Raw genomic sequence first — 27,286 nt, forward strand, 5'->3', positions numbered from 1 at the left:
TACCAAGAAGCACCGTCTCCACACTTTTATCCACAGTTAATACCATTTTCACCTGTAAGGAACAAATAAGTAAGTAAATAAATAAATAAATATGTAGTTTAACCCCCATTGGTTCCTGACCTTCTGCACACCCGGTATAACTTGAGTTAAACCACAGCGTTGCTGATTTCTCAATTCTGATTGTTCGGACGGTGTTGATTCATTTTCTATAACAGCAGCTCTGACAGTAGTTCCAGCAGTATTGCAAATCACAGGTTTATATTAACATGCTCGCTCCGAAACATTATCATTTCTTTAGTAACAACTCAAACAACTTTAAATTTCCAGACATGGGAAAGTCTTCAAGACAGCACAAAAGTTTACACAAGTCTGTGGTTTCTTAGTAACATGACAAGCTGCAGGGTTTTTTTGTCTTAATAACTTCAGTAGAGAGGAAAATATGAGTCTGCTGAAGGAATGACTGTTTACAGCTGCTATAACACAACTGACAACATCAACTAACTTGTTTCATGGACATTCCATAACTATAAATTAATAAAAAGTATGATGCGTCATAGTTTAATCCATAATAAATTGCAATCTTTGACAAATTGATGTGGTTTAAGAGGAATGAAACACTTCAAGACGTGCTGTTACAGGAAAATAAATCAACTTTTATCTCCACTGTATATCAGGTCACGTCACACTACCCCGTCGTTGATTATTTTCCTATATCAGAACACCCCCAGTGCTTTACTCCTTACGTATCACAATGCATTTTCCAAAAGCAGACTTTTATAAAAGCCCTCACTGTGATGGTGATGTTAATGATATGCCCGTTTTTTCTGTTGTGTTTTTAAATCAATTTAGGCCGATCACAACATAACCAATTATAGGTACATGCCTGAGGAAACAGTGACAAACTACAGAAAAGAAGCACATAGCTACATACGTACATAAATAAACTCTACATCTTACCACACGTAACATGTGTGCCATTTATTTCAGCTGTTAAAGGTTATAATAAAGTAGCATAGAAAATAGATTTCTTCTATAAACACCCAAAGTGATACAAAGTGATGAATTACATACACAGTCATCTTTCAGAAGAGATCGATACTGTCCAGTTTGGGGTATTTTGGCCCTTCAAGTGTGTATCTGAAAAGTTACAGAAAAAACCAAAGAACTAAAACCAATAAAATAAAGAAAAAAAGACAGTAAGTAGTCTTTTGATGTTTTTAATACACTGTTACCTGTACACATGAGGGAAAGGAAAAAAAAAACCAAAACACTAAAATTAAACATCTGAAATTATATCCCTTTTCATTAAGCGTTGAAGTTAATACTAGATTTGATTTATAACTAATCGTTCATACATATATTAGATCACACAGAGCAGAAAAGAAAAAAATAATAATTACTTAAAAAGTTATTAGCATCGGACTGTACACGAGTCCACAGTGTGTACTGGCGGAGGGGTGTCGGGGAGCCGGCTGGTACCAAATAAGACGACTTTGATCTTAATACTTAGAATATAAAAAACTACAATTAATACACAGACAGGATCTGGAGGCTTAGCAGTCTTGAATGGGTTAAAGTACAGAACATACATAAAAACCTATCAGTTCTCATTTTTTTTTGTCCATAACATCAAGATGCAACATCAAATTTCAAATTACACATTCACGATCTTTGAAAAAATTTCAGTATGAAAACAGAGACAGAAAAACAGGGACAGTTTTCCTGCAAAATGACTCCATGAGGAAAAAAGAAAACTTCTTTGATTTTTAATTACATATATATTTAAATAAAGTATTTAGTCAAGTATCTGAGTGTACATACATAGTTTTACAAGATAGCAAAGGCAATAAACTCACAATATGCAAGACCCCCCCCTTTCCCATATCAGATCAAGGTAATAAAAAAATTATCCATTACATTTCCATACGCCTAAAAAAAAAAAAAATAAATCTAAGAACTACACGTTAAACATCTGTCAAAATATTAGAGAAATCCATCTTTGTTTCAAATATGAAATAAGATATTGCACCTTTTTTAAACCAGAGTACAATAAAATGACAATGAAAAACAGAATACAAAACACAAGAGGAATTAAATTAGGAATTGACTGCTGTTCGCCATCATCACTCATCATATTGTGTAACAAAAGAACACATTTTCCTGTAACAAAATATCACAGTTTTTTTTATCACACTGAATTAAAATTGCTTTATGTAAAAAGGAAAAGAAAGAAAAAACATTTTTTACACATTCTTAAAACATCTCACGACAAGAACAAAACAAAAATGGATTCAAGACTGCTAAGCCAGCAATTACGATTTTATTGCAACAGAACTAGAAAAAATAGATTATATTGCGATTGCTGAAATGTCACAATTCCGGGTTTCATTTTGGCCATTTCACTTGAATTAAAAAGATAGAATAGAAAAAAATAATAAAACAAAACAAAAACAGCTCTGTTTGTCCAAAAAGGAATCCCGGATATTGTTCATTCAAATAATGGTGTACACAAGTATTTAGTAACAATTTTTTAACGTTCCTGATTTAGAAATATTTCTTACTTTTAATTTTATAAGTCATTCTACAGCTAGTGTTTCTCACTAAGAAAAAAAAAAGTAAAAGTCTTCAAGGCGTTGCAAATCTAGAAACCTCTGTTACAAAAGGTTTTTCATCTTCTGATTCATTCAAAAATCTTCAACGAAAAGGTATCCGCCCTAATGATCCTACAGGAGACACACATGAAGAGAATGAGGTTCATTAGAATGAGGTTAACACATCAGACTCACCAGGGTTTCTGCATCATAGTTGTCAGTTACTGTGTTCATGTTCATCCCTGTCTCCCTCCCTATGTGTGTGTCTGTGTCCCTGTACATGTCTATCCCCGTCCCCAGTCTGTGTCCATCTGCTCCCCTGTCCCCGTGCAGGCGTCCACCTGCGAGTCTGTCCGTGTGCATGTGTCCATTTCCCTTGTGGATGCTTGTGTCTGCCCGTGTCCCGTATGTGTGCGTCCACCCATGTGTCTGTAGACCTGCATATGCCCATGTGTGTGACTCTCTGTCCATACCTGAAGGCCTGGAGCCTGCGAGTGCTGTGCCCCCTGGCCATAATAAGCCCCCTGCTGTCTGTAATACTCCATCCAGGCAGCACTGTAGTCAGGAGTGGAGCTCTGCTGAGAGCCAGGACCTGCAGCCTGACCTGAGACAGACAGACAGACAGACAGACAGAGCAAATGAATATTCAAAATCATCCCATGGCTTTTATGTACTTTCCACGTTTATGTTCTAATGAACCACAGAAACAAAGTGTGTGTCATAAAACTACATATTAAGTTAAATATGCAAAACCCTAAAATTTGTATGTAAATCCCAGATCAATCCCAGATCACCCAAGAAATGTAAGTCTGAGAAACCACAGCACAGTGTGTAAGGGTTAAGTTCAGAGAGGGAAAAGGTGAAGAACTCACCCTGTTTCTTGTAATACTCCTCCCAAGCTTTGCTGTAGTCGGGACCAGTGCTCTGTGCTTGGCTCTGCTGACCTACACACACACACACACACACACACACACACACACACACACACACACACACACACACACACACACACACAGTTAAGATTTAAATGGTGTAATTAAGCTAACTTACAGTTGTTAAAGACTGTATTTCAACATAAAAAAAAAAAAATAAAAAAAAAGAGAATCTTAATCTGTTCATGCAAGGGTGTACACTTGACTGTACCTAATAAATAAATAAAAATAAAATAATGTACAACAGGATCTCTAAGGATCGTGTGTAAGCTACTTGCCTAGCTTTTTATAATACTGCTCCCACGCCTTGGAATAATCCATCTGTCCTGTCTGCGAGCCATTGTGACCTGAAACCAGACAAAAACACAGTGCAGATGACGATCAACAAACTGTTTTCATTTTCTTTTCCCTGTTTTTATGCAATTCCTCAGTTCTTATAACAAAATTTCCCACTGTTGCATCCTAGGCTTGGGGATATTTCCAGCATTAACAATAAATTAATGCCATAAGTGGAAATATAACCAGGGGAAAAAAAAAAAAAAGCATAAAGCAAAGCCCTCAGTTGTGCATGGTGACAGAAACAATGAGATGGCGTGGTACTCACTGGGGTCCTGCTGGCCCTGAGGCTGCCATGTCTGGTATGTAGTACCCCAACCTCCTGTCATGAAAGTCTGCGGTCCACTGCCAGACAAAACAGAACGATTTAACAAATTTTCAACAGAACTCATACAAAGACTAAAAGCTGTAGGTAGCACATGAGAGAAATAATGCTCACTTCTGGTGTGGGTTGCTCGGTCCTTGGGTGAAGGGACTGAGGCCAAAGCTGCTGCTGCCGCCCATCCCTGAGGCCTGGATGAAGAGGACGCAGTGAGAGGAGTGAATCAGCAAGGCAAGGCAAGGTCAGAGGTCACGCACAGGTCCCAACACACCCCATTAAACACTACCAATTGATTGATGGTGGGCAGGATAAACCCTTCGCACTTACCCATGGTGCAAGCGCGGCCAAAAACAAAAGGGCAGGGAAGAATTAAGACCACCAAACTAGAGGACTGGCAGTGACAGCCAATGTGTGTTTTGATGTAACATATTAGAACAAGACTGGACTATCAAATGTGGCTTGGAGAGATGGATACACTTTAACTTGTTTAACATCAGGCTATAACCTACATATTTCACAATCTGTGATGCCAATAAATGCAAAGTAGACAGCAAATAGTGCTCTGTGAAAATATCAAGAGGAGAGACTAGAGCATCTTTTTAAAATACAAAACTAACCTAATAAAACATCTTTATGATGTTTTCATGAGAGATTGAGCACAACTAACCTGAGCATGAAAAGCAATATCAGCGAGTGGGGTCATTAAAAATGAGTGCAAGGCCCTTAAATGGATTTTATAGCGTGAATTAGTGATGCAAGTGTTCACAGAAACTGTCACATGTGAAAGCACTTCAGTTCTGCGGGCACTGAGACATGAGCATTCCGTTTTACACTTTGCTCGAAAGTCAGGGTGCAATTCATGGCACCATGAGATCATTTTTAATAACCATGCTCGCTGATACTACTCAAAACGCTTAGGTCAGCTGCCTTCACACACTCTATTAAATCTACTGTTTAAATGATGTAACATGTTAAGCTAGTGGCACGTGGCAGAAACCAGCATAAACTGATTGTTTAATACCAAGTAGGTTACTCATTTCAGTATCAGTATTGACAAGTACCAAAAAAAATATATATATTCATACATGTTCTGGGGGAGAAAAGAGAAAAAAAAAGGTATTAATGCACCCCTGTTAATATCCAAACCAGCACGGAAAAACAAAGGAAGGTCACGATTTGGTACCTACCCCAATTTTCTCATCAATCAATTGCCTGGCCATCTCCATCTGCTGCGGGGTGCCTCTGATGGAGAAGATGCGCACATTGGGATCGGTGTTGAGAGGAGGGTTCCTCTGCAGCTCCACGTGAGCTCCAGACTGCTGGTTGATGTTTTTAATGGTCTCTCCACCTGAGGAGAACAGGGACAAGGGAATTTCTTGTGAACTTCACGGTGATCCAAACAGAATGGTATTAAAGCATTTGTTTTGGGGGGCAAGGGGTGAGCAGTTGAAGGGGGGAGGGGTGGGGGACTCCTTGTGGAAGTGCTTCCTCCTTTTTATATTTAACGGCTGGAAATATGTTCTCGGAAAAGTTGAAACCACGAGACAGACATGGGATTGTTCTCAGTGGTGCAAGAAGATCTGCTCCTTCAGCAGTGGAGCAAATTTTAAAGCGTATCCTCCTCTGAGTCCAAGCTTTTCCATTCTTTTCTTCATCGTCTAAAGGGAAAAGCTGTTGGCAAGGAGATGAGACTTTGTCTCATGGTCCCCTGTGCAGAAACAAAGCCTTTAAAAAGCATCCTGTGGGTGGTGATGGGGGGTGAAACAGGGATGTCCCCCAAAATCAATTACACGTTTGTTCACTTCGGACTGATACTCGCTTGACCCAACCTGACCCCTGGCTGAAAACGCTCCTCAACTCATCCCCGCCTCTTTTGGACTCCTTGCCAAGGCGGATGGACTGAGCGTGGGCCATTAAGCTATTGTCAAACAAATTTAACTTCTGCAATAATGAAGCCATTATGAGCTCTCCAGAGGAATAAAGATCCCGAGCGCTCGGTTCATGGACTGGACCTGGTCCTGGCTGCCGTATGCAGGATGGGCTTAATTTTGGAGGGGGTCTTAAATGGCGTGAGAGTATTTTGCTGGTGGTCTTAAATACTGAATGAAAAGACGCTCTGGCAAAGCACTTAGCGTATACAATGAGTTGTGTGTTTCAGACTTAAGTTGGGAATTAAGACCCCCCTTGGAATAAAACCTGACAAAAGAACACTTGTGGCTAGTCCTAAACAACTGAAATAAATCCAACATTTCCATTAATCCCAGCAACACACTCCAAACATGAGACATCTTTTTTTGTAAAGGTATAATAAGCAAGTTTGAAAACCTTTCAGGTCTCATTTTCACCTCAGCCAACATTATTTTGAGTGATGAGTCATGTTCATGTAGCTGCGGTGAGGAAAACAGACTTCAGGCATCATTGAGATATTAATCACCAGAGGAAAAAGAGAAGCACTGACAAGATCCAGACTCGCTGACTTCGTCTCTTTCACATGCTAATGCATTATGGCAGCAGGAATACTGGTGGGCAGTATACAGACGACGGCACACCAGTAAAAATCCATAACCACTAGTTTTTAAATATCACTTAGATTGTTCACCATATAAACTTGATCTTTCTTTGTTCTTAAGTCTTATGTATTATTCAAATGAAATAATTTCAATTCAATATCTTGGTTTTCTTAAAGACCCTAGTAACTATACTGATATAAAAGATAAAGGACCTTTTAAAAGTCTTCCAGAGTGCGTTTCCATAAAAATGTATATGCTGTTCTAAATGTTTTGGCTATAATTGTAAACACTTAATCGGAACTTGTGGTGATATAATAATCACAGTGAATGAAGTGTTTACATTTCTACTGTCTACCACTAATATTGACAATGACAATTCCATGAGCATAAAAAAACCATAAAGCAGTTATTCTGAAGTAAAAGCACGTGTCTACATATAATAAAAAAAAAAAAAGAATAATCCCACATGAAAAACATTCATGTGTGATATTAGCCTTAAAATATTTTCGCCTCCTAGAAGAAATTTAAGGTGGTCGTGTTTCTCAAATCCATTACAAGATTTAAGTTGATTAAAGGTTAATTTAGACACACATCCAACACTGTGAGATGGTTCACTGAAGCTAGGATTTGTGCACCGGGGCAAGTCTTCACCTGCCGCTTTTCAAGGAATGGCACAAAATTGCTCAACGAAGGACACACAAACACACTACCTTTCCCAATCACAAGGCCACACTTGTCTGCCGGTATCGTGTAGGTCACTTCCTGTAGCCCTCCCGGAGCCATGTTCCAGTCAGCCCGGCTTCTACCCCGGCCACGGGGACCCAGAGCACCTCCGAACCCATCACGCTCCTGAGGGGGGACCAAAAAAAAAAAAACAAAACAAAACACAACACACTTCAAGATTGTCCTGCACAAAGCTTCAATCTAACTGATTTTGTAAATCATGCAAATCTTTAAGCAAAGAAAACCAAAATTAAATGAAAATCTGACACTCATGTTTCCCCAAACGAATACTCTGTTAAAGCTCAGAAAGCATTTTATTTGGCATGCCCAACTGTTTAAACTGGTTTTAGGATGTTCGACAAAGGTGTGGTTTGAATGCTGATTTATAATTCAGCGTTTCAGCAACTTTAATGATGCAAATCTACTGTGCTGTTTCATGCCAAAGAATAAGAAGTACCTGTGCTGTGTGAACCAGCTCGTTGATGAGGTGAACGGCGTGCTGACATCGATCCGGCTGTCCCATTACCTGAGCGATCCGCTCTGGGCTGATTCCATCATCTGAGGACACGTGTAGTAAAAACAAATATTAAAAACTGTAAAACAATTATTTTCAGCAGACACTAAGTTTTACAATTAAACAGGTTAAAGCACTTGGCTGGTGTATTTTTTTTCCCCCCGCCAAACAGTGCAGCACAGCTTGTCTCATCAATAAATCCAACCCCAGGACTATCCATATTCTGAAATGTTTTTCCCATAACACTAGTCTGAAAGTAGGAGAAGTAAATCCAGACATTTTGTTAAGTATGTTGCCCATACACGGGGGTGCCAATATTTTTTTCTCAAATTTATCAAACATTTGAATAAAACAAAGAGCACGCATCTATTTTCTGTAGCTGAAACTCAAACTATATTCTACTCTGTGCATGTAGGCTACTAGCCACGGTGTACAACTTCGATATGTTAAACCCTATGTTGGGCGCCATCTTAGTGAACAGGAAAACATTTGGAATTTGTTTGCGGTGGATTTCACTTGGATCATGCATAAGCGATGCAAAATCAAGCTAAACAGTGATAAGTGGTGATACGAGACAGTCTGGGTAATTTAATAAAAATGAATCTGAAACCTTAAGCTGTTAATTAAAACAATTTAGCTCCTTAAATTTCCTAGAAGGACTTTAGATATTGAAATATTTTAGTGGCAACAGAAAATTTAGATTCGTCCTGATTAATGACTCTGGCTTCGATTTCTATTCATCTATGACGATAACGTTTGTCCAATCAATGGTCTGCTCTATTTTTTTTTTTTTTTTAGATCCTCCCACACATTCCAGCTCAGCTAGCACAATAGCAGGATGAATAAATTCAGCATGGCTCACTTGGCTACGGTAATCATTCTACCAACACAATGCATGTAGTAATGCTGATCTCCTGCTGAGACACGTGTGAGCGTAAAAGAACTTGCAGCATCATTAATCTCTCTTAAAGCCTTGAACGCTTCATCAGCCTGTTACGTCGCATCTCCTTTACAGACTTAAGAGATTTGTTTGAGGTAAATGTGTCTGCACATGCCTTCAGTCCAGTGCACGTAGAGACATGCTCTTCCCATTCTGAAGTTAAACGAATACGGCTCGGCAAATTTAAAATTTGTTAAATGTAATCAAGCACAAAAGACCCAATTGGTGTCAGCTTAAACAACACGATGCACTTATTTATACAAATAGACTAAAGTACACTGTGCAGCTAAAAAACAGATGCAGTGTAACATTTCTGTCAGAATTAAACTGTGCTGTTGGACGTTGTTGGTCAACAACACACGTCTATGTTTAGGGGAAAGGATTTTTTTTTTTTAATTGCATACACTGTTGGCCGAACAGTTCCTTTAAGCTTCCTTTAAAAGAAATAATGAGAGATGTGCTGCAGCCACACTGACCAGGTTTGAACTGGATCCTCACACCGGCATCATTTTGGATCTTCTTGATCATCTCTCCGTTTCTGCCGATGACGATCCCCACAGCAAACCTCGGCACTGCCACCTGTTCAAGCACAGAAACAGTGGCTCAAGATACAGTGTAAAATGCACCCTGTGTGTGTGTGTGTGTGTTTGCACTTACATCCAGACTGGTTCCCCCCAGCCTTGAGCCGAAGTCTCCCAGTCGTCCAGTCCTGAAGTCTCCCTGGTCCTTATCCCGGATGATCTCTGCTACCAGCTCTCGTGCTTGCTGTAGAATACACATAAACAACGACAAGTTAGCATCAGAAACCCACGCTAAGTTAACCTCAGAACACGCTAACCACTATCGCACCACAACACGTGACTGAGGACTCACCTGCACTTTGTAGGGATCGCCAGAGATTCTCAAGGGCTTGTCAGCTCCAGTGGGCATGGGACCATCCTGAATCATGATCATCTTCACCCCTGTCCTCTCCTGAAGGCAACACAGGAGGGAAGTTACAGATTATTTAACGAATCAGGACGCATCCAGGCTGCATGTGCCTGTATTTTTTTAATGCTATTACTCATTTCGAAAGTAAAACACACCTGAAGTTGTTTAATGGTGTCTCCACCTTTCCCGATGACCAGACCCACTTTGCTGGCCGGAATCAAGACGTCCTGGCTGGTTTCGTTCCCGTTCCGGCATCGCTCCACGATCTGACCGAGCAGCCGCTTCGCCTGCCTGTTGGACACGAGCACAGAGATAAGGATCACAAAGGACTAAACATGCACACACACTCATACACACACACAAGTGTGGAAACATGGAGTGTTTAGCATGCGCTCTAAATAATCGGCATCACACTGTTAAAGATAGATTTAAAGCTGAGTGCCCCATCAGTGCGTCACTGATTAACTGAATAATCAAAATCCTGGCAGACGGCAGTTGCTCAAAAAAAAAAAAAAACCCAAAACACTGACAGCTAATTAACATGCTTTTGCTTCTAAACTTCAAAATCAGAGTGTAAAAATTAGCTAAATATATTCCAAGGCAAATCACAAGGTTTCAGTGCCTTAATTAAAAACAACTCTAGCTATGTTATTTTGATTGCACTTGCAGCCTGATAAGCAGCAGAAAGTTCCATGGTTTTGAATTAGAAATTAATTGTTAAATTGTCAATGTCAGTATGCATTTGACTTTCCACATTAAATATCAGCCTTAAAAATTGTATTAAAGAGCATCAGTGGGGTTTAATACAGAGCAAAATCACACACACAGCTACATTACAGAATGCCTTGAAATAATGAGAGCTTACTCAATGCTCTCTGGACTCCCAGTCAAGGTGCAAGGCCGGTCAATCATACCTCCACTTTCTACAGGAGCAACACACACACACAAACACACACACGCGCGCGCACACACACACACGCACACACAAAAAACACAGTTTACAACAACAAAAAAAAAAAAAACTTACCTAGTGCAAACAGATAACAGTTAAAAAAAAAAAAAAGCACAGTAACCAAATACAAAAGCAAAGGGTTTAAAAAAAATAAAATTAAATAATAATAAAAGACAGTCAAGGGATACAAGTTAGCTTTTAGCTCTGAACATGGATGATGAGGTCATCGGCTTGTGATACGTGATTTAAATGGGGATGGTGTGGTTATGGAGGTGGAGGTGTTTAGGGGTGGAGAAGGGGTGAAAACCCACCAGCAGCAATCTGGATCTTACACCCGGATTCCAACTGGATTCGAGTGATCTGCTCACCACCACGGCCAATAACTGAAAAGAAAGAGAAAAATAAACAGAAGGGCAATTAAAAAAAAATAAATAAAAAAAAAAGGTATTTCCTATTTTATTTCCTGTGACTTAAGAGTATGGCAAGCTAATTAGCTTATTAAGTGACTGCATTAGAACACACTGGGCACATGCATGTGTGTGTAATATGTTAAGAATAAAACACATGCTTTTATAGCAAAATAACGTTAGGGTTAGCGTTACCAGATTATTTTATTTATTATTTTCCCATAACGGTACATTTCAAAATGTCTTATTTCTCTTGTACCACAGTAATTTATCAAAAATTTTAATTTTTTGTTTATTAAATAATAATCTATTGGTTTTTGTCTGTTTTATACACAATCTTTCTAATCTCTTATAGCATGTAGTAACAGTCTTTCCCTTTGAATATAATAAAGTGATGAGGTTACTGACTCGTGTAATTGTTTTTGCTGTATACGTGTGACCAAGAACTACTCGGATTAAATATGCTTTAGGAATCTACAGGAAGAGTTTTTTATATTGGAAAAAAGAAAATAATAATATTAATAATAATCATTCGTGTGAACTTCCTTCTCCACCACACACCTACAAATACTTTAAATATAAATAAATTTTTTTTTTTTTTTTTTTTTTTTAAATCAGACAAAGCTTGACCTGCACTCGTCATGAGCTAGTGATTTGTCTGCTCCATACATTTTATTTGCTTTGAAAAAGAAAGACCAAAAATAAGGGTATGGTAAGCTTGCTTGGTACTTAATCAGTCTAAGCTTTGATTAAGCTACAGGCCGTTACCGTAGTAGCAAAACATTACCTACATAATCAAGACAGCTAGTTAGCCACATGACTGTATACCCTCATACCCATGTACTGTACCGTTCTGTAATTAAAAAAATAAATTACAAACACACTGTAAGCACAGACTAACCCAGTGCTACTGCTGCATCTATGAGCACGAGAACACAACAGAGTTGTTTTTTTTTTTTTTGTGACAAACCCCAGTTTCTTAAAACTCTGTAATTCATTGCAATTATGTTCCAGGAGAAAAAAAAACCACTCTTGCATAGCTGTACTTACTGTAGCCCACCATCTTATCAGGCACTTTGAAGTCTTCTGTTATTATAGCCCTGGACAAAAAGAAGGGGAAAAATTATAGCGCAACATCACAACTGCACAAAAGAGACCAGCTTATGTAATTAGTCAAGAACCTGCAATTTACACACTTTCTAAACTGCAATATAAATATGAGGAAATTACTCTCACAGCTTTGAAAAGGTGAACATGTTTTTGTAATAAAATATGGTGGCAGGCAAATTTCCATTTAAATACATACAAACTACTGATAGCTGAACAGTAAATGTCACAGGCAAATTATTTTAAAAAAAGAGAACAAAAAAGAAAAAGAAAGAAAGAAAGAAAAAGAATGTGTGCCACAGATAAGGCAAATTGATTAAACAAAAGAAAAAAAAAAAGAATTTTTTTAAAAATCAGAAAGAAAATTAAAACTCAAAGAAAGAGTGTAAGTAAAACACATAAAGCAAATTATTTAAACACTGATAAAGAAAATTTTACAAAATCAGAAAGAACAGAAATCCAAAAGAAAGAAAAAGAAAGAAATCAGGAAGGAGAAAAAAAAAATCAGAAAGTAAAAAGAAATGCAATTCAGAAAAAAAAAACTTTAGAAAGAAATTAAAAACAAAAAGAAATATAAAGACAGAAAAAAAGAAAGAAATCTGTATTAAATAACTACTGATTGTCTGTCTGCCTTTATCTGTATTTCTTTTTCTTTTTCCTGTATTATGTTCTTCAGTCGTGTGGTTCAGAGTCTCTTAAAACCTTTCTCAAACTGCCATTCGCACATTGCACCCACTCAACACCCAACAGCTCATTTTTATATTTAGACTCTGGTCTATGGTTGCGAAGAAGAGAAAGAAAGAAAGAAAGAAGGGAAAAGAAAAAAAAAAAAAGACACCTCCACTGGAATATACAGTGTGAATGAAAGCTGCGAGAACTTCTAGGAGACGATTCAGAAAAACCTGCTGAATTGCTCAGCGCTGTAATCTCGACCTGGATTTTAAAAAAGGCTCAAAGCAGCCGAAAGCGGGAGTCAGTGTTTACTCCATGAGCACGGAGGTGGAATTCCGCTTTATGGTGTAGGTGTATGCTCTTAACAGCTGTGTGTATGGAATACTGCACGCTGATGAGAAAAAGGGTTGGAGCAGTCAGAGAAGGAGCGGAAATACTGTTTGGTTTTTTTTTTTTTTTTTTTGGTAGAGCAACCATGCTGCACATGAATGTCACTTCGTAGAGCATTTATACAAATAACGCGCAACCAGGCGATGCTTAAACACATCACAGATATAGAAACTAATATGGTTTCATAACAGTGTGTCAAAGAATTATAGTTGTATAATTGTAGTGCCAGAATTGGACATATTAAAGAGATATGACTCATCTGACTGCATCTGTACATCAAATGACTATGTATACTTTAAACTGTGTGTAATTTGTGTGTAATGAAGAACAACTCACCTTGGATGTACCATTGCACCAAGCTGGTTCCCTACTTCAGGGGAAAAAAAAGAAAAAAAGGGGGGGGAATGGTTATTTCAGTATATTAGAGTGAATAGATTCGTCTGTGTAATTATAGTAGCAGCAGATTACTGTAATATTAACCTAAAATATTAGCATTTTATTAAAACAATCCTGTATAAAGCAGCAGAAATGGACAGACAGTGATTCTCTAAGGGCATATCTATCTCTAACTACATTTATTTAGCCATTTCTGTACTTTTTTTTCCATTTGAAATCGCAGAAAAACCAAATCTCCAATCTCACATCCCTGACGTCAATATCGCAGCACAGGAAATGCTTCCTCGCCTGTCAGTTTTTTGCTCACTTTTGAGCCTTCAGACAAAATCTGCTGAATGAGTTCAACTAGTAAAGATCTAAAAATGACAGCGTTTCAGTCGAATTCATTTAAAACGAAACATCTGCATCCCTTTTCAGGTTAATAGTTTTAAAATAAAAATGCACATTCACCAAGCTGAAGAAGCAACAAACCATAAACACTTGCATCTCTTCTCCATTTCTTTTGCTTCTATTATACATAGATAAAAATATGTACTATAGTATGTAATTCAAAGTCATTTATCCTTGTATCTTTACAAGCAAAATGGCGGCGCGTCCATACACAGCGGCTTTGCACGTCTAGAAACGGTTTATTTCCTTCTGACTTTTCATAACTCTATTAGTCGGCACACTGGAGCGAAACCACCACCGAATGTCACTTTGCTTTTATAACTACTAATTTACAGCTGACAAAAAACATCTCACAACACGTGGTCTTGTCTTTTTGTCCGGTTTCGGGGAGCCTGTGCCCACTGTAGCCTCAGATTCCTGTTCCTGGCTGGGCATCTGAGATGCTTTTCTGCTCGCCACCGTTGTAAAGCGTGGTTATTTGATTTACCGCAGTCTTCCGGGCAGCTCGAACCAGTCTGCTCATTCTCCTCTGACCTTTCTCATCAACAAGGCATTTCTGCCAGCAAAACTGGAAGTTCTTTTTTTTTCCTCGCACCATTCAGAGTGAACTCTAGAAACTGCTGTATGTGAAAATCCCAGGAGCTCAGCAGTTTCAGAAATACTAAAACCAGCCCGTCAGGCAAAGTCACCGAGACCACATTTTCCTCGCATTCTCATGTTTGATGTGAATATTAAGTGAAGCTCTTGACCTGTACCTGCATGATTTTCCACACTGCGCTGCTACACGATTACCTGACTGGATATGCGTTTTATTGCTAGTTTTGTGTATTTTACAATTTTCCTACTGGGAGCTGCAAACCAAATGTTCCTGTACTTGTATGATGACAATAAAGATATTCTATTCTACTTCTTAAAGACAATTAAATAAATTGCTAACAAAAACTTTTGCAACACAGCTCTGAGTAACAGAGATGTCAATCACACGCATGCTAGTGCGAATAAAGACTAAGCCTGAAGAAAGGAAACCTATAAAGCAACCACCACGCAGCCACTACTTGCACTTCCATTTGTGTGTTTGTGTGCGTGCACGATACGGAAAGCTGTTTGGTAGTGATTTCCAGTCAGAGCAACAGGAAGTTATTTTTTGCTTTCTTCATTCAGACTCGATGTTACGGGCATGACGAGGGAAAAACAGCGCAGAACTGTGTCTCGGCTTGCAGACCGTTCTCCTCTGCAGCTTCAGTAAACATCTGCATTACAACAAAAGTAAAGACATTGGATGTCTCCGATGTGACAGCACACATCAGCAAAATTAAAAACGGGCGATTAATTTTGAAGGAATTGCATTAGTGAGGAAAAATAAGCAAGAACTTTTATTTATTAAAACTAATTTAAAAGAAAAAAAGTTTTCATTTCCAAGTAACTACACAACAAGCTTCTTTTCATTCTATATTTATGTATTTTATCACTTTGTTGCTGTAAATTTTTTTTTTTTTTTTTTTTTTGCATTTACATCTTAGTTTTTATTTTATTTTGTAGCATTATTTTTAGTTGGCCTTGCAAAAGCTAAGGAAGAAGTTGTTTAATTCTAAACCACAGAATTATCATTGCTATAAAAAAGTACATAAAGTGTGAATCTTGTGTGTATATTTCAAGGGCATTTTAGGCAGCAGCATATGAAATGATTTCTGCATATTTGTGCAGCTGGATTTGGATTTTTATGCTTGGCCAAGATCAGAGGCTAAAATAAATTTATTTCTGAACTACCAGATTTGGGCTGAATTTGGGCTTGCTACTTTTTCAAAAAAGTACTCAAATTCATCGTTATACAAATTCAAATCTGAATTTAAATTCAAAACACCTTAAAATGCCAAATTTCAATTTTGTACATCTGATTTCAATTTGAAATTTGCATTGATTCGATTTGAAATTCGATTTGATGTATTTCATACACATTCAAACTGTGGAGTACAAATCCAATTTGATCTTTTAAAAAAAAAACAAAAAAAAAAAACATGCACAATTCAACATAAGTAAAACATGCACAATAGCAGCATAAATATCAATCCATACAACACAAGTGATTATTAGCTAGTCTGAAATTCATTTGTACTTCACTTGTACAGCTGCGGTTACATAAATATGTTAGACATGTGTCACCCAACATGTCTGCGGACTTTCATGGGTAAACTACAATGGCTCATACATTCATTAAGCAACCATACTTCCTGCTCATGTTTTTACTCATTTAAACCACCTGGGTTATTAGTAAGCATGAAAAATTTGTCACTAATGCACAAAGTAAAAACTGCCTAAGCCCAGAAATTTCATCAACAGCGTTCAGATCAATTCTTGATTAATTCACATTATAAAAAAGTGCTGTGTTCAGTCGTCACATGTCAGGTCTCGATTTGAAGGCCTACGCTGTGTATGCAAAGCAAAAAAGCTAAAAACACACCACTGATTTGATCAGAGATGAAGATAACCTCACACAGCGAGTTAAACAGGTCTGTCGGCTACGAACCCTAAAGCTTTACAAAACCTAGCTCAGACAAATAACCAAGAGCGAAATAACTTATTACATCAACTCTCATGATATCCCAGTGCATCTATTATATCTATCTAGATCTACGTCATTTTAAATAACATGATGTTCTGGATTATTGTTTTTAATTGGCTGGAGCACCTGTCAGGGTTAGCATTAAATCATGCACATGGATGATATATGACGTAAGTAACAGCCACCACACGGTTAAACGTCATGAGAGAAAGTAACCACACTGCGATTTCTTTTGGCTTCACAATCTCTCCCATGATAAATACTGACAGCGTGAGAGATTTTATGAAAAATCTGTTATTTAAAATACCTTTCTAAGAAAGAAGAAGAATTGGTGATTTGATCTTTTTGTTTCCGACTGGTTGCCAGGCCGATACAGAATTGATTTTAAAATACTCCTCATATTTAAAATACTTTTTTATTGTGCTCTATAAATAATTTGTTTCCGAATGTGCAAAAAAAATTTTGCAATAAATTTTCCTTCTAATTTTCACCATTGGCTTGTGTGTTTAAATGTTCAATACCGTAAAACCATGATATTTTTACACTAGGATATCATAAGGTGATAATTTGAAACCGTAAAACCTAAAGTCACGTTATTACATTTAGCAACCACTTTTCAGCCTCGTCAATTAGGTGTCCGGGGAAGCAAAACACGGAACTGGACAGAACGCTGGCGCTTTTACTTGTCCAGTGAGTTGCTAATGGATTTATCATACAAAAACTTATTTGCTCAGTCTTTCATTCTAAACCTCATACCAGTGACTATTATTCAGTATATTTGCATACACTGCGTAACAGTCGCTGTCTAATCTCTCCCAGCGAGTTAAATAATAGCAAGTAAGGAAATCTGCACACGCCGTGTGCGAGGTTGAAGCTCATGGTCTGGCTCATGCAGTGCACATAACACCCTCTCACTTCCTGAAACCACTTCAGGCAGCTGTCATGCTTAAGGCCCGAGGGTTTTTTCCCCCCCGCATCGCAGAGCTTTAAAGTGAGCAAATTATTGCAGGAGGAAAGCGTCGTCGATGACGGCCACGTGTCAGGACTCGGAGGCCGGACAAATCCCTTCTCTGTCCTTGCAGTGGCTTGGACTCTGCTGTTGCCTACACACTTAATTTACTTTGTGCTCCGTTGTGTAATCCTCACCAGAAATAACACGGTGAGCTGAGAGGCTGTGCACACCATACACTCACACCACGGACGCACGCACACACACACGTATATATACCTACATGCACACTACGGAGGTCTACATGCAAAGACTGTAGTGTGTAAGGCAACACCAAAACATTTTTTTTTTTTTTTTTTTTAAAGCACCAAGACAAACAGCCATCTTTAGCTTTGAGATCCGTCTTAAAACTCGTTCCATAAACATTAACAGGATATGAATTTTAGTTTTTTTGCAATGCAAATCACCTTGACATGCCATCATAAACCCTGAGACTACACAGAGAATTTAAACTCCTCATATCTACTTTGATAAATAGCCAAGGCCAACAAATGGACTAAGAAAAAGTGGGCAAGGACAGGGCATGTTATTTTTTTTCTGCCCGAAGGCTGTTTGTTTTACAGAAAATTATTATTATGCATCATAAGACACATCATACATACATCATAAGTTACTTCACTGGTGTCTTATAATAATGGTGTATTCTCAGAGGGGGAAAAAATACATATTTAGGAAGAAATATAAGTTCTGAAATTCTAAATAAATAAATTAATGAATATACATATTAGCCATGACTAAACAAAATAATTTAAACATATTGAATAAATAAAATTAAATCAGTAAATAAACATTACTTAAATATAACTTGCAAATATAATATGCACATTACAAAAACGGTCATATGTCTTCCTTTCTCTCTTATTACTTCAAATCTTTCAATTTTTAAATGACAAGGTGAACAGTCAGAATTGAAGATCGAACTTTTATATTTCTGTACATCACCAGGCTTACCTCCTTCATCTAGGGAGCGTTTCTGCCCTCCGTAGCCATAAATTGAAGGATCGACAACAGGAGAAGTGTGGTTCATATGGGGCATCGGGTCTCCACCCATCTTAGCCGCAATCTGAAAAAGCATCAGATTTATTAAAATAAAAAAATAAATTAAAAGGGGGGGGAGGGGGGTCATCCACAAAAAGTGCACAACAGATGACTGACTAATGCCAAAAAAAATCCATATTTTAATATATATTTAAATACCAATATATAATATACAAATATATAAAACACAATTTCGCTCCGTGGTGGTACAATTCATTTATATACACTGGGTCTGTCAATAAATTCATAGCACCAATACTATTTGAATTTTTAATATTTACATATTCAAAGGCAAAGGAAAAAAAATGACATTTGAATGTTTAGGAAGCCATGTTCTTCTTTTAGCCATCTAGTGCACGTCAGCTGATGAAGTAAAAGGGCTCAGAATAAATACATGCTATACATAATTTTTAAATGTAAAATGTATGCGTTATAAAAATCACCATGATTTTTAATGTCATAGTGACCATGAAGCCATTTGGGATTCAGCACAAAAACAAATCTAGCTACATATCAGCAGTAAGAAAGTATTACTGAGAGTTAACTTATAAAGAAACATTTAATTTTTAAATCCATTGGTTTATTCTAACACTGTGATCAAACTAGCAAGTCACTCATGTCGCTTATAGTTTGTCTCTTGTGTCTTCATACTACCTGAGATCAAGCTAACTGTCCTAGCTATGTACACTCACCAAAGGCACCAACCACCTCAGCTACTTCCTTCCGAGCTTTATTTTATTTACGTCTCTATACACATTTACTAAGCGGACATATACGACAGGATAAGACGAAATCACGGTTGTAAGTTTTTCTTCCATTTTTTGCGAGTCAAACAGTAAAAGGGACCTTATTGTAGGTAGGAATTAAAGTGGGGAACTGAAGAAACGTCAGACTATACGCTTGATAGGATTGGTTTGAGGACTCCTTCGAGTCAACTGTTTGGATTCGTCACTTTACCAGATTCAGATGTCACTTGTTGCTCTGTCACTGAAATCGCAGCTCTGTGTTGCGCACGTACGTAGAAAATGAACGGTCACCTACGGCTTTGTCCCCTGTTAGTGTGAACATAGGGTAATGTTCACTCAGACATAACCCACCATCAGCAGAAAGGCTTGTTGAACTTCTTACCCCGTTAGCACTTATAAAGCATCTGGTCTCAATAAAGTGACATTGACGCAGCGCATTTAATAACGGCCAATTTTCACTTCTCTTCTTACGAGCCAACGTTTAAACAACTGTCTCTCGTGCCATTGTGACGAGATCATAACTTCAAAAAACAGCCTCTTTGAGTGAGCCGCACTAATCGCTTGTGCACTTTTCATAGGAAAAAAAATAAAAAATAATCACGTAGCTTCCGATCTGCAGTTTAGGCATTCACGCTAAACACAAAAGTAAAACCCGACACAAAAGACATACATTCTATCTGAATTCTTTCATTCTTTTCCCGTGTTGTCTTTCGCCATTGAAAAGTATAGCCTTTCAGAAAATTACAGAAAATTGAGATGACTGCCTGGCGGCATGATTGATGTCTTTTCACAAAGGAAAGGACCCAAAAAAAAAAAATCAAAATATAATGTTTCCAAATTAGTGTCTCTCAATTAGAGGCTTGCATCACCTTTAGAGTGTCAAACCTTTTAGACAAGACGCTGTGATGCCTCAGAGAGAGAGCGAGAGCAAGTGAACGTTCCACATTTTCCCCTCAGGCTAAAGCCTCTTTCTTGGGAATGCTGGAATGCCAGCAATGCGAGCATGCGGATAAATCTGCTACCCAGGCAAGAAAAAGCCTCCAACAGCCGCTGGAGGAATTCAAACCCAACAACTGGCCACTTGTTGCCCAGCAGCTTTGGGTCCCAGGGCAGGGAAATGCAGCGGGGCTTTTCTGTCGTCCATGGGGAAAGAGCAGGGATGTGCATTTAGTTCTCAAAATGGTGTCCCCCATAAACCATAGCCCCACCCCCTCTTACAGCATGGAAATCACAACTCACCCTAATCAAAGCTATTATATTTATTAGGTTTGACGACCTTTGTCTAGTTATTAGGCTGTTTGACTGGTCAGCTGAAATGAAATGAACGGGTTTTTATCCAAACATCAACGTGTTGTGTCGGTGGAACGTTCCAGAATAAAATGCTCCATGGCTCTAATAAATGGCCAGAATATTACTGCACAATTTTTTGAACCAAGGAGCGTAATATTTAAATAGCTGATAGTAAATACAGTAAGTACACTGGCCAGAGCACTTTTTGTGGTGCTATGGGGGAAGAAAGTGGCTCGCAGTTGCAACTTCTGCCTTCCGACTCTACTGGATAATTAGCTAGCTTATCTATCTTAAGTTTATGAAAAGAGATTAGATTGATATCTCTGTATTTACCCTTACTATAGCGAGTAAGAGGCTGTGTGTTCTGTGCTGAAATACCTCCGATTTGACAGGTCGTAAATCTCCTTGTATTCACTCATTAACAAGAGCTATGCTGTGATGAATAAAAACTGTTACTCGAGTCTGCCTAGCATCTTTGACTACACTCAACTTGGGTTTAAATGTGAAATAAAAATGGGGAGAGTAGCACTGTCCTTCAGTCCTATTGTTAGTCGCCACATCGCTTCAACTGTCCTTCATGTATAGCTTCAACTCCTTGTTTGGTCACTGTCCAGGTCTTTTAATGGCATCCAGCTGCTCGATCACATCAACTACAGCTACAGTGTTATACTACAACTGGGATGATATCGAAAATATTACAGCCATATCATTTCAATAATTGATCATTTATTTGTGTTTTAAATTTTTACCCTTGATATAGATTTGGCCAATTCCCACCCATCAGTTGAGTCTACCCTTTCATACGACAACCGGGGCGTGAAGGCTGTCAAGTGCTTCCTCTGAGACACTTCAACCAGCCAACCGTATCTTTTCGGCCCACTGGTCATGCTGCGTCACAGGGCAGAGCTGTGTAACACACTCAGAGGAAAGTGCTATCTGCCCCCTTCTGCATGCCAGATGCCAATGACTGACTAGTGGCACTGTGATTGACAGGAGAGAGAGAGAGAGTATGCCCCTCCCACCCAAAGAGCACAGCCAAGTTTGCTTTCTTGGCCTCCGGGTCACGGATGGCGGTAGCATCGCCGTGATTCGAACTCGCGATATCCGGATGACAGGGCAGTCAAAGTATTCATACTCACATCAAAAGGTGTGTGTATGAATAATTACAGGCTACAAACTACAAATCCCAGAATTCAACAGTCAAATCAGGACATCAGTTAGGTTTCCAAGGGAACAGAAACACAGACCTAGGCAACACATTGGAGCTTTTACTTGTCCAGTGGGCTAGCTAATGAATGCATGTATCCACCCAAGCAACACCACTGTAACCCATCACACACATTTTCATGGAAATATTTACAATCTATTGTTTGGTATTTAACTTGGAATCAACATAGAACATATTTTATACATTTGGGGTTTCTTTTTAAATCAAATTAACAAAAGTTTTGTCATATTTATTGTGCTGTCATGATCGATCAGTGTTGAACGTTCGTGTCTATCCCTGTCCTGAGTGCTCGTTAGAGCCGAGAAAACTCTGTAATGAGATCATTAGTGATGCAAGAAGCTACGACGCAAGTCAGCTGCTGCGCTAGGGTCCGATTCCCTACCTACAACAGGTGTGGTGCCTTCATGCCAAAGTCAGCACTGTAACAGCTGTCATTAGACTGAAGTACAGTGCGTGTGTGTGTGCGTGTGTGTGTGTGTGTGTGTTTACAGGTCTGGCTCAGCTTGAGCTGTAAACAGGCTGATAAGACGATGACTTTGACCATGACTGCAGACTGAGCTCAATTACAGCCTAACATTATTGTACAGTCATAACGTTCTGTAGCTGTTAGTCCTTCTGTAAAAACTCCATATGCTGTACCAAACATTAGCCAGCGAAAACACTACATACAAACAACGCAAAGGATCTGACTGGAAGGGCCAACAATAGACATAAATTAGGCGATTAGGCGTCAGGGCGTTTTCTTGTGTAAACCGGTAGCCACGTTGTGTTTGGAGATCTTGCTTTTCCATGCAGGCTGTAAAATCTCGCTGGCTTTGTGCCCAGTTCTATTTTCACCCGGGGGACTTGATAAAAGCTCAACGTGTGGACAGAAATGAGCAAAAGAACCTTCAGAAACCTGGAAGCCAAATGTCATGAAAAGGAAAGGAAAAAAAAAAACCTGGCACACGTGCAAGTCTTCAAACTCCAGGACAAAGCTACTTGGGTGTGTGAGAAAACGCCTGGATTCTTAATAAAGTTTCTTTTATATTGCTTCAGCAAGGCAAATTACAAATTTTAAAAACTATCTACAAGCTCGGGAAAAATCGTAACACGTTTCGACACGTTTAGCATTATTTTGGTCTAAAAAACAGGCTTTCCTGTCATTTAACAAAACACCTCATATGCAAAACACAAAAAATGTGTCTTTAAATGCTTAAAAAACACTTCAACCGTTGAATTGACACCTTTTCACTTAGTCTAAATGTAACCCATCGTCCAAGACATGCTGGGTGTCTAAAGTTTGTTACTTCAGTACTGTGCTTCTCTCTCCATCAAAACATGTCCAATAAATAAATAATAATAATAAAAAAAAAAAACAAAAAAAAAAACAGATCTTTATATATTTGTTAAATTAAGCCCAAAGTGGAGGTTTTGGAAGGGAAGAAGAAAAAAAAGAAAAAAAAATGGCCGCCCCATAATGTTACAGAATTCTGCGACACAGTGAAGAGATAATGGACACTGGTTTAAGTGCACCTCTGTCATATTTTCACTAAATAAGACAGATTTCTATTAGTTCTGTAGCTCCACTATGATACGATCCCAATAAAATTTTGGTTGAATTCCGTCACAGACGGTGCGATAACGTGTGTTCCCACGAGTCAGATCATACGACGAAGATCCTCTAACAATTGCCCTGTGTAGTAATTTAAGAAAATGACTACGTCCTGCTTATGTCAATACTCGCGTTACGCGAGTTTGTACCAGTAAATCGGGTCACGTGATCAACATTCCTCAAAGTGAGCTTGAGGTTATAAAAAAAAATAAAAATATTCTGTCCGTTAGCATGTCTCGTTTACATTTCGCCACTACCGCTACCGTATTTGCTGACGTCCCATGAGTTTCATGCCGTCTTATGCTTGTCCTCCTACTGGTGGCTTTTAGACAAGTTTCATCGCGGCATCACGATGAGATTTCAATCTGAAATTTTGGACAATGCCAGAACTTTTTCATTGGCTGTCTTTGCTCACTAAATCAGCCACTGATGAGCATTAAAAAATCACCAATCTCAGCTCACGACTGAAGAAATCTTTTACAATACTGGCTGTGATTACAAAATCAGGCTGAGAAATGGTACAGAGCAAAGCCAGCATATGTGAACCTTGCTTTTGTGTGATTACAACTTGCTTTTGTAATTTGAACTTGATTTTTTGAGTATTATTGCTTTTAGAACGCAGGAAAAACACACACAAAAGGGCTTTCTATGCACTGACTTCATGTCATTAGGAAGTTTCTAATCACTTTCTATACAGCAACCTGAGTCCAATCACACCGAGGCTCAGGAAGCACCAGTAGAAATTTCAGTTTCAACAGGAGAACAACCAGAGCACGGCGATGAGTATTTAAAAGAGGACCTGGTCGCTCGTTTGCTGCACACATCTGGTTTTTCACGTTATACGAGAACTGTTACAAAGGTAAGTCCTGCAGCGTGTTGTCCAACGTTCCAACGTTTTGCAAATCAGTACTGAACCTTACATGGCTTATATGCTTTAAATTGATGTATATTGTTATACAGTATTTATAAAAATCAATGTGACTAAACATGTGGTTCCCTGGAGGACTAGTGGTTAGGCCACAGCGCTCTCACCACCGCAGCCCGGGTTCGACTCCCGGCCAGGGAACCGACCCCAGCTATGGGTGTTTCGTGCAGACCAGTGATCCGCTGTGGTGACCCCTAACAGGAGCGGCCGAAAGAACAAGTGTGACTAAACGTGTAACAGAATGAAGCACGGTCGAAGCGCCATCTTGTAACATTGTGCTCAACGTGAGATTCGTTTTCAAAAATGACTAATAATTACAACCTTAGGGTGTATGCAAGCAAGCTGTTACAGGTCATAGCGGAAAAGTATAGAATTTATAGGCAGCCTGTAGTCATTTCCTGAAAAGTATGGAAATGGTGGAGGAGAAAAATGTCTTTTTGTCAAAGTTAAACGCAAGACACCAGTGCAATATTCCTAAGACTTCACAAATGTGAAGACACTTCAGTGCTGATAAATTCTCAAATCTGATTGGTCGGAACGTGTTGATTAATTCTCTATAGCTACAGCGCTACTATAATGCGCTTGTTCTAATACATTCTCGTTTCTACAGTATTGAGACACATTATGGTGTCTATAGTACTGAGAAGCTTCCTGTAAGAATACACTGATTAAACACTTATGGAAGGAGTCTCCAGTGTCAGCGCTTTGCAACAGTCAGAGCTAAAGCTGCAACTTTTCTGTCGGCCTTTTCTGACATCTTCAGGACAGAGGAGTTTTGCGTTTCAAGCTGTTTTTATCTTTCGGATTAAAACAGGGAATGACTGTTTACAGCTGCTAGGTTTGTGCGATACGACTTTATCGTGCCGACGTGATTTTACACTGCCTTCTACACCACATGTAGCGATGTTTACTCTGATTATATGGGATTACCCACACATGGGAACCTTCATGCGCAGGATCTCGACAATTTAACGCTCAAAATGCAACAAAAGGGAAGTCAGGATGATTATTTTTAAATGGTCAATCATGAGCAGGGAAAAATTAATATCGCACAAGCGGCTGTTACACAAGTGATAACAGGATTAAATTTGCTGTGGTATAAGCAGAATAAAACTGCTGTTACAGGGAAACAACTGACTCTGAAGTGTTAACAGTAACTCCAGTTCATCACTACACTCCATCACTGATTACTTTACTTTCTTTTAACCGCATGCCATGGTGTGTTTAATTCCTAACTTGAGATGAAGTTGAAGCCAAATTTAAAGTAAGAAAAAGTCATGAGGAAACAGCTGCTCACAGCCCTGGTGTTTTTTTTTTTTGGTCCTGTTTTTGTTTACTCTTCACTGAGAGAGTTTATAAAGCTGCCAAGAGCAACTCTGCGATCAGGTGGTTTACATTCAGAGGCTTATTAATTTACTCAAATGCACCGAGGCCTTGCGTTGGAGGAGGAAAAAAAAAAACCACCACCTCGTGCTGTTTTTCTGTCGTGCAAATGGCCGTGTTGTACGACTCGTCCACTTCAGCACGCGGATATACGACTCCAAACCTCGTTAATACGCAGCTGATCGCGCGTGCTCGCTTCACTTTTTCAACTTTCCTCCCCTCCTCCAACTCACTTGTTTGACGTGTGCTAGCCAAGTTAGCAAAGTTCCCTCCCAAGCACATGCTAAATCCTAATACCAGCAGGCCAGTATCCGAAGTGACACACTGGCACACGCTGTGCAAACACACAGACACACAAACCCAGCAACACAGCGCTCTGTCAGCGTCTTCAAGTTCCCCAAAGTGCGCCGTTTAAAACTTTACTTCACGTGTTGACGCGCGTGCGTGCACGACCATTTCCATCAAAGTCGTTTCTTCTCTTTCTTTCTCTCTTCTTTTAAGCACTGAGTAAACTACAGTACACCTGGAGGGGGAAAACCTTGTGCATGACTATTTCAACACGGAAACGTTCATGAGTTTATAAATAAATAAAGAAACACAGACTTCAGCAGGCTTCCTCAGCGTGCAGTGATGGTCGCGTGAAATCAGGTGTATGAGAGGCTTTTGCGGAACTAGGCCACACTGCCTACAGTGCATAGCATGTAGCTTAGCATTTAGCTTAGCTGCTAAGTAACTTTTACAGCGTTGCAACAGGTTGCTCCTGTGTGTTTGGGTGTTTTAAAGAAACTTTGAGTCGGACAGTTTGAAAGTTGTTTAGCAGTCACGTCGAGCTGCGCGTGGCTCGGCAGCGCTCGTGCACTTGTTTGTTTTGTTTTGTTTTGTTGTGGTTGTTTATTCCGGACGCAAAGTCTTTTTAATCTGCACACTGCCATTACATGCGAGTGTGTAAGTTAGCCTGTTAGCCAGCTAACTTAACTAGCCAGCTAGCTAGCTTAGTGTCTGTGTGTGTGTGTGTGTGTGTGTGTGTGTGTGTGTGTGTGCAAGAGCGTGTCGGAGCTGCTGAGGTTGCGCCGCTTTAAAAAAGAAAAGTTCACTCCTGCGAAAACACTTCCGTGGCTTAACATCTGCGCTCGCGCCGCGCACTTAAGTTAACGCTACCTGTCTCGCCCGGTGCAAAGCGTCGGCGAAGCCGTCTGTCTTCATCCCGGGCTGAGCCGCCGCTGCTGCCGCCGCCGCCGCCGCTGCTGCTGCTACCGAGGCCTGTCCCTGCGCCAGCTCCGCCATCATCATCATCATCATCCTCCTCCCTCCTTCTCTAGCACCACGGCGGCAGCTCACGCGGCAACACGACGAGCGAACGAGCGCCGAGCGAGGCCGACCCAGGAACCGGAAATGCGTCGC

At 39.3% G+C, this 27,286-nt stretch overlaps 1 protein-coding gene across 1 annotated transcript; it reads right to left on the reverse strand.

The window, feature by feature from the left end:
* Nucleotides 1-963: 963 nt before the first annotated feature.
* fubp3 (far upstream element (FUSE) binding protein 3) lies at nucleotides 964-27,286 on the reverse strand. Its single transcript, XM_034300590.2, has 19 exons — nucleotides 27,044-27,286; nucleotides 18,633-18,744; nucleotides 13,663-13,696; nucleotides 12,208-12,257; nucleotides 11,062-11,133; nucleotides 10,664-10,721; nucleotides 9,954-10,089; nucleotides 9,742-9,840; nucleotides 9,526-9,633; nucleotides 9,345-9,447; nucleotides 7,872-7,972; nucleotides 7,402-7,540; nucleotides 5,369-5,529; nucleotides 4,299-4,372; nucleotides 4,128-4,204; nucleotides 3,802-3,870; nucleotides 3,464-3,535; nucleotides 3,065-3,195; nucleotides 964-2,723 (listed from the first exon to the last, which is right to left on the reverse strand). Exons 1-19 carry the CDS (start codon nucleotides 27,182-27,184, stop codon nucleotides 2,715-2,717), a joined length of 1,746 nt encoding a protein of 581 aa, XP_034156481.1. The 5' UTR covers nucleotides 27,185-27,286; the 3' UTR covers nucleotides 964-2,714.

Source organism: Pangasianodon hypophthalmus, chromosome 27 (genome assembly GCF_027358585.1).
Source record: "Pangasianodon hypophthalmus isolate fPanHyp1 chromosome 27, fPanHyp1.pri, whole genome shotgun sequence".
NCBI lineage: Eukaryota > Metazoa > Chordata > Actinopteri > Siluriformes > Pangasiidae > Pangasianodon > Pangasianodon hypophthalmus.